The sequence below is a fragment of the Lonchura striata genome, chromosome 1 (assembly GCF_050655825.1).
Source record: "Lonchura striata isolate lonStrDom1 chromosome 1, ASM5065582v1, whole genome shotgun sequence".
NCBI lineage: Eukaryota > Metazoa > Chordata > Aves > Passeriformes > Estrildidae > Lonchura > Lonchura striata.
In genome coordinates, this window is record NC_140703.1 from 4,980,725 (window position 1) to 4,994,539 (window position 13,815).

General features: G+C 36.2%; 1 protein-coding gene across 21 annotated transcripts in view; it reads left to right on the plus strand.

Annotated features, from left to right (window-relative positions):
• Positions 1–11,993, plus strand: part of PHLDB2 (pleckstrin homology like domain family B member 2) — an 86,728-nt gene extending 74,735 nt beyond the window's left edge. For all 21 annotated transcript variants that reach the window (XM_085578452.1, XM_085578290.1, XM_085578356.1 and 18 more), the window contains 6 exons: positions 2,053–2,260; positions 4,014–4,104; positions 4,523–4,669; positions 6,983–7,202; positions 9,269–9,354; positions 10,058–11,993. In XM_085578452.1, coding sequence (XP_085434578.1) covers positions 2,053–2,260; positions 4,014–4,104; positions 4,523–4,669; positions 6,983–7,202; positions 9,269–9,354; positions 10,058–10,198 — 893 coding nt within the window. In that variant the 3' untranslated portion in view covers positions 10,199–11,993. The remainder of the gene's footprint in view (positions 1–2,052; positions 2,261–4,013; positions 4,105–4,522; positions 4,670–6,982; positions 7,203–9,268; positions 9,355–10,057) is intronic.
• The last annotated feature ends 1,822 nt before the right edge of the window (positions 11,994–13,815 follow it).

Sequence of the window (13,815 nt, forward strand, 5' to 3'; positions counted from 1 at the left end):
CTGCTATGCTGCTCCGTGTCTTTTAGATGGGTTTATTTTTCAGTGAAATATAAAATATGGCATTAAAAGTTCTGAGGCAGGGTTTTGTAGAGGGCTCAACAGAAAAACATGCATTTAAATAAAGTTTTTCAGTAATTAATTTTTCTCTCTTTCCCTAATGAATCATTGACAACCATTTCACAGGAGCAATTAGTCATTCCAAAGGTTCGAGTATGAAAGGTAATTGCTTATCTGCAATAACAAGCATTTGCCAAATTAAGGGGGAAAAAGTAAACCACACATGAATCAGTAACACCTGTGTTGCGTGATGCTATTATTTATGACTGCTGAGGTGCATTTGTGTCCCTTTTGTCTCTTTTACTAATCAATGCAACTGAATTTTTGATTGAAATTTAGTGTTCTTTTCAATGACAAGTGACTCCTATTAGCTCCTTAGAAACCAGCTTCAACTGTCTCCAAGAAAACTTTGTATGGAACAGAGGGAACTGAGGAGAAAACTACTTTGGAAATGCTTGTAGGGCGCAGTTTCTTTAATGACATGCTTTAATTATTCAGCTGCAGACACGCTTTTCAGATAACTGCAGTTGTTGGCTCTCTGAACTGGGACTCTCCCAGCTCTGGCATGGCAAAACCACCAGAGAATAGCCTTGTATACACAGATAGGGAATGAGAACAAGACAAAAAAAACCACTGCACTTTAAGTATGCTTTCTTAACATCAGTGTCTTAATGGTGTCTAGCAAAAATTTTTATCTGGACCTTGCTGCATTTGTACATTTGTCTGCATTTTTCCTGTGTCTGTTTATCTTAAATATGTGGAATGTCAGTGGCTGCCTTCCTGTAAGGATGTGAGTTTTTCATGTAGTCTGTCAGTCATTCCTAATCTCCAGCTCTGCCAGCAGCTCAGTATTTGGGTTAGAAATGTGCAGACAATATTGTAAACCTAACCATCAGAACTATGAGAAAGTCTCACTTTTTGCATTCATTGAAGGAAAAGATGCAGGAAAAGAGCAGTGCAGTTACATTGGTGCTCACACAGATCACAAATGGAACAACCTTAAAAGGGGATTATAAAATACTTCAGCAGTTAAAATGACAACTCTTCCTCATCAGGCAAGCTCAACAGACTCTCTCAAAGTCTGTATTACTTTCAAAGAGCAATGGAGACATGAGATAAAAGTAATTGTGAAGAGACATTTTCAAAGAATACATGGTCAAAGTTCAAGAAGTGGTCAAGAAGGATGACTTTTCAGAAAAAAAATTGTTTTTGTGGAAAAATAACAACCTTTGAATGAACCTTATTTTACTTCAGAATCATTGATCTATAAGAGTTGGATTCAATCCCATAGAGTGAACTGCAATTTCAAAATTCCAGTAAAGTACCTCTACACTAGTAACTATGATTCTATAACAAGCAGCCTGTATTATTTCAGCTGAAACTAAGAGTCCAATTGCAGTTACCAGAAGGCAAAGTTTCTCAAACAGATTAAAAAAAAAAATCATTATTCAATAAAGTCAACCAGACAAGTACTTAAGAATCTTGAATATAAGAACTTTTTTTTTCCTAATTTAGTCAGTATTATTTCTTCTAAATTCCTGAATTTAACTACATCACTTTCCAGAATAGGCCTAATTTTCATTTTAAAATGTAAATTTCATTTTTTCAATTTAGAGTTTCATAAATACACATACGATGACATATATTGAAAAGTCAGCTGTACTAATGTATATATTTGAATAACACATTTATATGTGTTATTTGCATATATTATATATATATGTGAATAACATATAATTTTTCTTTTTTATAATTTATTATTTACATATATTAATAATATATATTAATATATATTTGAATCCATCATAGATAAAATAGGTATTTAAAGCTTTTATATGAGTGTGATTAACGTGTGAAATTAACCGAAATACTGTAGTACCTTGGTCACAGTGCAGTAAATTCTGAGGTGATGTTCAAAATGCTTGTGCTGCTAGCAAGTTATGCTCCTGTCACGTCGTTTTTGTGTGAAATCAGCGTTTCCTCTGTACTTTTCAGGGTATAACCATCAGCGCATCTGTGAAAACCAAAGGCAGAAGTCTCCAGAATTCTACAGCAGGACAGCATCGGAATCCAACGTGTATTTGAACAGTTTCCATTACCCAGATCGTAGTTACAAGGACCATGCCTTTGACACGTTAAGCTTAGACAGCTCTGACAGTATGGAGACAAGCATCTCAGCATGCTCACCAGATAACATTTCCAGGTAAATCTTTTCCTTCTCATCCTGCATTGGTCACAATGAAAAAAGAGAGTATGTACATGTTGACACTGGGATAGTGTGAATGCTGCTGGCTAAGGAAATGCAAGATCATTAAACAGGCATCAGATCTATCTAGCTCCTCATAATTTAACTACATCTCACCAGTTTATTGGAAGATGGAAAATAGAAATACGGAAAAGTTAAGTGATAATGCTAAAGTTTGCAGAGCAATCAGTGCTTCCTCACCTGATCACTGCAGGGAAGGAATTTCTTCTGATAGGGAATTTCTCAGGGACATGTGCCATTGATGACATACACTTGTTCTACAAGTCCAGCATGTTAACCAACTAGATGCTTAAGCTGAAACACTCAGGCTTCCTCCAAAAGTCTTTTTGCCCTTTCCTCTCCCCTTTCTGAGTCAGTAAAAAATGATGAGATGAAACTGAAAGGCTTGCTTCACTCATCTTCAGAGGCTGTTAGCTCAGACACCATTTCTCAGATGAAAGGAATTTCCATGATCTGTATTAAGGGTCCACATGAATCTCAAAATTGTGTGCAAACAATTTTCTCCTGACAGTCTGCTTTTTATTTCTGACATTATGGTAATGCTTTCATTCCTGCTCAGAGTCCTGCCCCAGAAGTTTCACAAGCATAAATAGAGCCTGTACAAAGATTAAATACAGCTTTGTCACAGCACTATGAATACCTTGTGAACACAAGGACAGCTTTTTTTGGCTAGCATGCAGTGTTTTATGTAGCATCTGTTTGCTGTTTCCCTGTTTGGCAGAGAAGCCCCCTGACTTCTCCTTTTAGTCATTATCACTGCAGTGTTAAAAGTTTCAGAAAATACCAGTGGCTGGTTTGTTTGGGCTTTTTTTCATTGGTCAGTGTTGTTTTTGGTTTTCTTAAAGGAAGAACATTAAGACTTGGGTTTTGAGGATTTCTGTTTTAGATGGATAGGTCAGCAAGTTTCTGATAGCTGGAGACAGGTTGGGAACTAACTCTGTAAATTGAGCTAATGTGCCAGTGATATGAAACCCTTCCTTCTCTCTCTGACTTCCTGCTCTGACCATCTTTAGTCCAGTCATCCTGTAAATCCAGTCTGCAGGCCAGGGTTGGGAAGCCCCAACAGCTTTTGAATTTCACTGCTCTTCTGCTTCCCTCTGACTCTTGCAGCTAATGCCAGAAGGAAAACAAAAGAAAGCAACACAAAGAAACAAACAGCCCAAATCAATACAAAAAACCAGAAAAGGACCCTTTACAACAGATCTTTCTGTTTCTTACAAGGCAAACTTTGGTGAAAGAAGAAAAGACAGTGAGCTGATTTTTTTTGATAAAATCCGGAAGATGGGCAGTTAATTTTCCATGACAAAATTTCCCTTAAGTAAAATTAATTCAGACTGTTTTATATGGTGTTTGACATATTTTCAAGCCATAGCAAACTTGAAAGGAAAACAGTTTATGATGCTTTTTTCTGACCAGTTTAAAATGTCTAAGTTATATTTTACCCTGTTTAAGGTAAGAGAAACACTTTTTTTGTAGAAATGCATAAAATTTGTGGATGCTTAAAGTACAGAAGAAACAGAACTGCTGTAGTCATTCATCAACTCACCAAACATATCTATGTTTGTGTTAGTGGCTACTGCACTGAATTGGATCTGAACACTGTCAAATTCTTAAAATTATGTTGGACTGTAAAATATTTCCTTAAATAAAAACTATTATTTTAAATAAGAAATAATGGGGTTTTTTGCAGTGCTAGCACTTCAAACATTGCAAGAATAGAGGAGATGGAGAGACTTCTCAAGCAAGCACATGCTGAAAAGACTCGGCTGCTTGAGACCAGGGTAAGCATAATTTTGAGTAATTAAGAGTAGGCATGTAAATTTGGATAATATTCTCCTAATGCAACATAGAAACCTAGCCAGCTTATACCTAATAAACACTTAAAAATACCTTTTCCCCCTTGGCTTCACCTCACACTAAAACCTTGAACCCATATGCAATATCTGCTATCTCAAAGGACAAGCTGATGGCAAAATCCCCAGAAATTTGTTCAGCATTGGTTTGACACCTGCTGGAGAACTTCTTAAGAAGAACCTTCATTTCTATTTGCAATTGTTACTCCAAATTTCAGTCCAGTATGCTGGATATATATTTCTGCTTACTTAAGGGACCAAAAGGTATTTTGCCCTAGCTTAGAAATGACATTGCCAACTATAGCTTTGCATATAATTGAAGTTCTCTGTGTGCTGTGGTATTTAGGAACGGGAGATGGAAGCTAAGAAACGAGCTCTGGAAGAAGAAAAACGCCGCAGGGAACAACTGGAGAAAAGATTGGAGGAAGAAACGAGCCAGAGGCAAAAATTAATTGAAAAAGAAGTCAAAATACGTGAGAAACAAAGAGCACAGGTCAGATATTAAATGGTTTTGAAGTGCAAGACTTCTCCTTCATATACAGAAAAGGACTAAGTGTATATCTGCAAATGGTAAACAAACTGCTTTCAGCTGAACAGATGGATTTAGTATTTCTGAGGTGCAATTGTTTTGCTAAAAGTATGTTTGGGCTCTTGGAACCAAGTATTCATTTATAGTTGGATAATAGCATAGGGATCTATTTAGCATTTTATATGTAAAGTGTCAATATTAATCCTATAAAGTTTGTTACAGAATATAGGCAGAGCAGAATTTTTTGGACAGAAAAACAGAAATTTGTGAGTGTGTTAATTTTATAAACCATTGGTGTGGAGTTGGTGGAGGTTTTTCTTTGTTTTGCATTTTCTTTTAATACATAAAATACCTTGAAATGTGAATTATTACTTCCAAACATTTGACAGAAAATAAAAAGACAAATAAGGAAGTTTTTCCAGCTCCACATCTACAGTACAAAGTAAATATATTTTTTTCTAAAGTTAATGGGACTGTACAACATGAGAAACATTACTTAATTTAAAAAGTGTTACCTTCTACATATTTTTGCTTCTTCTTTGTGCTTAGAGTTACCTTGAGTTTTCTTTAGGGTCTTACCTATTTGTTTATTCCTCTAAAACAAATATTATTGTACCAATATAAAGTACAGCAAATAGACTAGGCAGTCATTCCTAGTATACCAGAACAAGACAATGTCTCCATGTTAATAGATGTATTTGAGTGCAGAAGATTCCATATCATACTGAAATATCTTTCTGGTTTTATCTGTGATACCTTTGCTGATGTTTCACCAGCTGTTTCTAGTTAAAGATATTCATTCATTTGTTTTTATATAAAATGTAATCAGGAACGTTAAATTTTATTTGCTTGCCTCCTTTTTTTTCTAATAGATTTGTTGAAAACTCAAGTATGGCATAAACAATGCAATGCTGATATCCCAAATTAGAGTATGCATGTGTTGTAATAGAATGTTCTGTCAGTTGCTGCTAATTGTCAGACTTGGCAGAGAGAAGAAGACTGAATTGGCAGGAAGACAAAAATTTATCTGTCAAAAATGACTGATTTTTTTTTTCCTTTCCTTTGTACAGTGAGACCATTTTTTTTCCCCCAGCACCTTCTGACACTTAGAAATGTAAATGAGAGGAAGGAACTCCACCTTTGCATTTGCCAGAGCTGGTGCCAGCTCATATCATACAGGACTGCATAATTTTAGAAGGGTGCTAAGAGTTCTTGTGAGCAACACAGCTCCTGTTGCACCAAGAAGCTTTTAAAAATGCAATGAGGGAAAGTCCCTTTGATTTGAGACTCACAGTGGGATTTAAAAGGCTAACTTGAGGAATGGAGCAAGGGCAGATTAGTTTCTCCAGGTCACTGACTTCTCTGGAGTCCAGGGGAAGAGGGGGAGATGGTCCTTGCACAGATCCTTGAAAGCATCAAAATCAGCTTCTTTTCCAAAGTAGCCTCTCTGCCTCAGCTGCAGCAGGACCTTTCTCTAGGAGACCTGTCTAAAATGAGGGGGTGGTGATTGTGCATAGACCCTCCAGGCAGAGAAAACAAGAATATTCCTTCAGCTGGCAGAGGTTCCAAATCATTGTCTCCTCCTGCTTGTTCTCCCAGCTGATACTGTCCAGGCTTGGTGCAGGGTTTTGAACTGCAATCAAGAAGGAGGCACCATCTCCTGCACTGCTTTCCTGTCTTCTGCAGAGGAATGTGAACTAGTTATCACAGTTCATTTGTTCAGCAGAAAATAATTCTGCTTTGTTCACTGCAGTCTGTGTGAAACTAACTGGAGATTACAGTTTATTCCCATTATTAATGTTTCCTGTGATAGCATGTTCTTATTATTTATATATTATACTCTGCATAAAAATATTTGTAGCAGAAAATTAAAATTAAAGAGTGACATGTGTGCCGTGAGTATTTAGAGAAATAAAGGATATGCTTAACATCCTACATGAACTTCTTAGACTTCATCTAAGGCAGCAACACACCCTTACATTTAATTAATGTCTTAATTCTAAGACAGCTTTTCTGTGCTGTGGCCTCTGTTTTACCAGTTTATCAGCTGTTGATTTAAAGAAACTTCTATGCTCTATCTGGCTTTTACAAAGTTATCCAACACTATAAAGTTAGAAGTTTAAAGGATTTTTCTTTTCAAGAAAATTGGAGCTGCAGTAAAAGCTCTTCATTTTTCTTACTCTAGGAGCAGTTTTCAGTTATGTCTTCACAGCAGAAAGAGTAGGAGATGATGAAGCTTCTCTTAAAAATAATGTGATTTTCTTTTCTTTCCTGTAGGCCCGTCCCTTGACTCGCTATTTGCCTGTTAGAAAGGAAGACTTTGACCTAAGAAGTCACATTGAAACAGCTGGGCACAACATAGAGACCTGTTACCACATTTCTCTCACTGAGAAGACCTGCCGAGGCTTTCTGATTAAAATGGGAGGAAAAATTAAAACGTGGAAAAAACGGTGGTTTGTTTTTGATAGGAACAAGAGAACTTTTACTTATTATGCAGGTAGGTTGCAGGATTGCTGCTAGGGTACATCTGTTCTTCTCTTTTTTTTTATCAAAATCAGCTGAATTATGAACAATTGGGGAGTCCAGATAAAACTTAGATTTCCATTTCATCCCTTCCCTTAGAGGTCATGTCAACCTTTCACTGTAGCATTCAGTCTCATGCCAGGTCAGGCAGAATTGAGCATAGAAAACAAAACAAAGGAGGAGATGCAGATGGGAAAGGGAAAAAAAGGAAGATGATCAGGTTACAAGTACACAGAATAATGGTTCCATGTATTTTATTTTTAAATATTATATATTTCCCTCAATGACTGAATGATTTCTAGTACCCTTCATACAAGAGTATAACTTATTATACTTACCATGGAAATTGAAGTGAATGCTTCCACAGTCCTGTGCTTAATGTGAAGGAAAGGTTTTCAGGAAATTAATCATGCTGAGGTAGACTTTTTGAGTTTGCCTTATTTTGAAAGTGTAAGGAATTTCAGCTGAAAAATACTCCAAAAATGTTTCAGTACATGAAGTTGTGTTACACAGTATCTGGATCCATTATAAGTATTACATTACTTTGCTATCTTAGGGTAAACCCAGAAATGGGGAATTTAAGAACATACTTATTTCTCCAAATGCTGTGCAAATATACACGTGGTTTGACTTTGAAGTTTCAGTTCTGAGGAAGCCACAAAATAACATTGTGCTCTGACTATTTATTGTTCAGAGAGGCCAAAAAGAGGCATATGCAGGATGGTCATTGCTGAGACACAGAAGAAAACGCCAAGTACAAAAACCACACAGTTTCATTTACTACTGACATAACTGCTTTCCAGCAACTCATAAGGAACTTAAAACTGAATTCATTTCATTAAATTTATTACATACACACTGAATATTTTGTACTAGTTTGCAGTAATACAATGAAGAATGTGACAGACATTTTTTATTTTGTTCTAAACATCTGGTTTATTGGTTAGGAAGGCCTGTAACACACAATAGTATTCCCATGTGGTATTGATTTATTTTTTTGTCTTTTTTTAGTAGTTATGTTAACATTTAATGGTTTCACTTTTGAGTGCAGTATAGTTGCCACAATGTAATCTCAATTACCAAAGAAAACTTTTGCTAATGTCCCAAGTACTCCAGCCAACGAGCATAGTTTTATGAGGAGTCTCAGCTGCACTAAAATGCTGCTGCTTGTATGAGTGAGGATTTTTAAATCTTTAGATCTTTAAATACGTAGCAGATTTCCAAAATAAATATTGGTGCTGCAAATTCAGAGTAATTGAACTCTAAGTGAATGTCCTGAGATAATGCTTTAGTTCTGCATTAGTTTAGATGTTAGTTAGACTTTGGGGCAGAAAGCATTATATTCCCCTAATACAAAAGTGCTGGGAGCAAAAGGAAGTTTGCCTTTCACTGTCCACATCCAATTGGGATGCTTTTAACAATCTCTCTCTCCACTGCAGGAAAATGGAGAGTGGATGCTGCCCTGCCCTGCTCATTTTTCTTATGAAAAATTATAGTGGTGACTCTTAAGTTCACATGTGAAGAAGCATTTTTTTAAAAAAGTACATGCACAAACTATGCTCTAATATAAAGGTTTTGCTGTCAGATTGTATTGAAAATTTGATTATCATCACAGTTTTCTCTTTAAGGCAGACTGGAGGTCTTAGCCTGTGAACTGTGTGCAATCTGGCCTGTTTTCTTAGAATTGGAAGAGTGGCTATATCTGAGAGACATCTGTCCTTCTGTGGACATTAACCCACATGTTACCATCCATAACATTCAGACAACTCAGTGAAGGGAGTGACTTGCAAATAGATAAGGAAATTATAAAAGCTTTTATCCATGGAAACTAGATGAAGAAGAATTATTATTAAAGTAAAAAATGCATCTTCCAATAAAACCAACAAACTAGTAAGAAAAGTTGAAGATTTCCATGGGATTTCAGAAGCAGAACTGTTAAGTCAGTTACTTATCAGCTGAATGTATATGGAAATGCAAATTAAGCTTTTGCTTCTTACTGTTCAATTCAGTTCTGAAGTCATTATCTCTTTTCTGTTTTAGACAAACACGAAACTAAATTAAAAGGTGTAATATATTTTCAAGCTATTGAAGAAGTCTATTATGATCATCTAAAGAATGCATACAAGGTAAACTTTGTTATTGCTGTTTTAGCCATGTATCACATAGAATCCGCAAAGTATGGTAGCTGCTGAAAATTAAAGGAAGAACTAACATAATTGGGGGGAAAAAAACCCAAGCAAATGCTAAAAAAAAAAAAAAAAAAGCCCTGGAGTGGAGGAAAAGGAAGAGGAAGGTAATCGGTAATTAGCACTGTTTTGGTGGCTTTTTTTGTAGTGATGGAAGCAGAGAGAAGTGTCTACCTGCAAAGTAGTTTTGCTGCAAGGAGTTCCTTAGTCCAGTGGCAAGACCACTGAAATCAGTGGCTTGAACAAGTCCCAGGGAGGGAGTTAACTGTGCCAGCAGCTCATGGCACACCCTGCCTCTCATTTGTAATTTAAATGAGCTGGGAGCAATTTGTGGAAGCCACTGGACAGAGCGGGTGAGTTAGTAATTTGGGCATGAAACAGCTTGGAGCCCTGTAGTAATGTATAATAGTCTGGTATATAGTATATATATCTAATAGTATAAAAGTCTACTGGAAAAATGCTGTAAAAGGTGTTTATGGTGGCTACAAACACTTTAAATGCATCTCTGCTGCAATATGAGGTACAGTATTTTATCATTCTTCTTAAACCTATTCATAAATATCCCTGTAAGCAAATCCACTTCTAATACCAATAAATGGCTTTGATTTCACTCTTCTGATACCTTCCTTGTGTTCTATTCTAGAGTCCCAACCCGTTGCTGACCTTCAGTGTTAAGACCCATGACCGCATCTACTACATGGTTGCTCCTTCTCCAGAAGCCATGAGGATATGGATGGATGTCATTGTTACAGGAGCAGAAGGCTACACCCACTTCATGTTATAATAAAAGGGGAGCAATAGGGCATCCTGCAATAACATAACTAATGAAGTTAGCCATAGCTAGTGACAGCTGAAAAGCCAGTGAATACCCTGAAATGTCCTCCTTATGATGTGCACCCAAAACCTCAGGTCGAGCGGGGGTTGCAAATGCATTGAAAAGGGAGGGTTGTTACCTGTTGTAATTGATTTTTATAGGAATGAACAAGCTAAAGCTGTTGAGAGAATCATAGTGCTCCAAAATGGATAATCAGGCAGTTTTAATTACAGCATCTTGATTGAATGATAAGTTTCTACAGATTCTCTTATACAGAGAATGTCTTAGTAAATTTATACTGAACAATTTAAAAGTGTGTGTGTTCTCATTGGTATGCAAAAAAATCTAGTAGTGAAACAAAAAGGTGTAATAAGCATATATTTTAATATGCAAAATTTGGCATTTATAGATGATTAGGTGACTTTTTAAAAACTTTAGTCAAGTATTTTATAGAAATACAAACAAAAAAGAAGTCCTAAGGTACACAGTTCTTGCCTTAGTAGTTAAGTGTTACAACAGAGCCAAAGAGTTACATGATTTCCCTTACGTTTTCATATTGTTACTTATACCTAACTTTCTGTAAGGGGACAGTGCCAAAACTCTTAATGACTTTTAATGTGATTAAATTGTTATATTCTGTATGCTCAAAAACTTTGTGGCAAACAACTGTATGTTTAAGGTTTGCATCTATGGAGCACAGCAAGAAAAAAAAAAAAAAGGAAACCCAAGATGGATAGCTTTATAAAGATGCAATTTTTCCACAAGGTTGAGAAATGGAAACACATGTATTAACTGCCTCATAAAGAGGGATTTTTTTAATCCTCCCTGTTGAACAGAATAAGCTGATTCTGGACTCTACAGGAATTTTCTTTTATATCGTAAGGTCCCAGTGTGGTTCTAATCTTACTATGTGCCAAGTGAACACTATTGAAATCTCTCAAATATTGCCTGCCTTGAAGCCAGCACCAAAATCTCTGCGTGTCTGGACTCTTTGGAGACAAGCTTTCCCAGAGAATTCTTTAATGTATATCTGCACAGAATAATGCTGTCAAATAGAATAAATAGAAAGGTGAGTTCTAAGAGTTTACACTAAGCAGTGTATGAATAAAAAACCTGAAAGTTTGAAGTAGTAGGGATTGAGATTCCTAAAACAGCAAAAATACTGAGGGTGCAGCAGTCTCCCGTTTTAAAATCACCTCCAAGTTCTTGAATAATATTGCAAAAATATAAATTATTTAATTGAAATGAACTTCAAGAAAGTGTCATATTATGACTTTAAAGAGGTTCTATTTGATTATAATTGAAACATGCTCTGTGGTTTGTGTACTAGGAGAAAGCACATTAGCCTTTTTTTTTTCTTTGATGAAAAGCTAATGGCTTTTAATTGAACAAATAAACTGAAAACAGAATAGAAGTATGCTGGCAGAATATTTTTGTTATACTTTTTAAGCCCTGTAACTGTAATGAACAGGTCTGTGGTATGTACAAGTGATGTGGTTGGTCTAGCATGACAACCATCAGTTTCTACTTGAATCATAGAAGAGACTGTTGTTGCAAGGTAATTGTTATCATCTGTGCAGATCACAGCCTGTAATCTATAATTTAAAACACTATCAAATAAATTGCTTTTGTTTATACAGTTATTATTTTTTCCTGATGTATCTTGATTTTATTCCCAAGTATAGTTATAAAGGTTTTCTAATAATGATTTTTGTATCCTGCATGATGCAATGAAGGCATTTCAATAAACATTTTTAAAAATAAACTTGTTTCAAATATTTTCTTGCTGCTTTATCCTGGGACATTTGTGCTTGTCTTTTAAATAGTTATATGCAGTCATGCAAGCAACACTGTATTTCTCAGTAACACTCATTTGAACTATTCCATGTATTTTCCCACAAAAGAGCTATGGAAAATAATCTTTCTTTCCGTGAAATTAGGAGTGTAGTTTGTTTTCTGCATGTACATAATATAATACCTTTTTCATTTTTTATGAACCTGTTTGAAAAATTTATTACCAGCTTTGGATATTGACGATTTTTTTTTTTGTTTAACTGCAAACCAGAAACTGCTTGAGTTTAAGGATTTCAACATTTTCCCAATATTTGACTTATACATGACCTGAATGGGAGTATTAACTCACTGTGGAAATGAAAACCAGTGTGGTTTTATGATTGATTTGTTTTCATTAAGTTTGCCATCATCATAATGAAGTGGGGTGGGGTCTGTAGTGGTGTGTATCAAGACAACATAAGTAGAGCATGGTGGTGGGCACCCCCTTCTATAATCAGTCTGCACTGATCATAATGATCTTTAATGAGGTCCCTTCTCAGCCATCTCTTCTTGAGGCTTGTGAAAAACGTTAATCACTTGGTTTATAAAATTTTTAAATGTTGAGTAATAATAAAATGATTATAAAAATAGTAATACAATTAGAGTAATAAAATTTAGAGTTAGGACAATTACAAGACAATAAACAGCAAAGAATTACGGATGTCCGGATGCTCTCGGACACTAAATCACAAAAAGCATCCCTTGTGAACAAAGGAATAACCTTAAAAGCAATAGCTTGTTGCATATTCATATATCTCATACATGATGCATAAATTTCTTGCATATTAAGAACTTTTCTGGTTTTTGTCAACTTCTTCTCTTTAATCTTGGTGGTTCCAAAAAAGACAGAGAGAAGGTGGAAGAATGTTTGTCTTTCCTGATAAGGAGGCTGTAACTTTTTATGGGCCGCCTTTGCTGACATCTCTGTGTGAAGAGTTTCTTGATTATCTCATCTTCTCACTTGAACTTGCAACAAATCTTATATCGCAGAATTTCTATTTTAACATTATGCTGTAACCTAAAAACTGTATTTAACACAGTACTTGAGAGAATTAATACAGAATAACTCTCTTAACATTACACATATAATATTCATTGTAACATTTGCGAAAAGCCGATCATAAAATACGCATTTTTTAATGCATATTTTATTATAAAATACCATATAGGCTGAACAGGCCCAGGCCTTTCCCTTGGCCTCGCCTGCTAAAAGAGATGCTTAAATCACCCTCGTAGCCTGCCACTGGAGCACTCCAGGAGCTTCTTTTCCCTCCTGTACTGAGGAGCCAAGACCTGGACACAGCCCTGCAGAGGTGGGAGCTGAGCATCGCTTTGGGCAGTGCTGAGCATCGCTTTGGGCAGTGCTGGGCAGAGGGGCTGGACCACCTCCCTGCAGTGCTGCCAGTGCTCTTCCCAAAGTACGCCTTTGCCCTTCTTGGCTATGTTATAAATGAAAATTTGTCCAGCAAACAAAAAAAAACCCAAAAAAAACAGTGCTGAGCCCGGGGATGGATCTTGGGTGCGCAACAAGGAGTCAGCCTCAGCAGAGGTTTTCCTCTGTGCCCACACACCTCCATCCTGGCACAGGCGGGTTTTATAGGGAAAATTCTGCCTGAGGCCAAGATTTCGGCAGTCAGCCTTTTCTTCCCTTCAGAATCCATAGGTTATTCTTTTTTTTTTTTTTTTTTGGTGATGAGGAAGAACAATTCCGTGTCCTGGAGCTGGTGAATCCCTTGATGAAATTTAGGGGAACG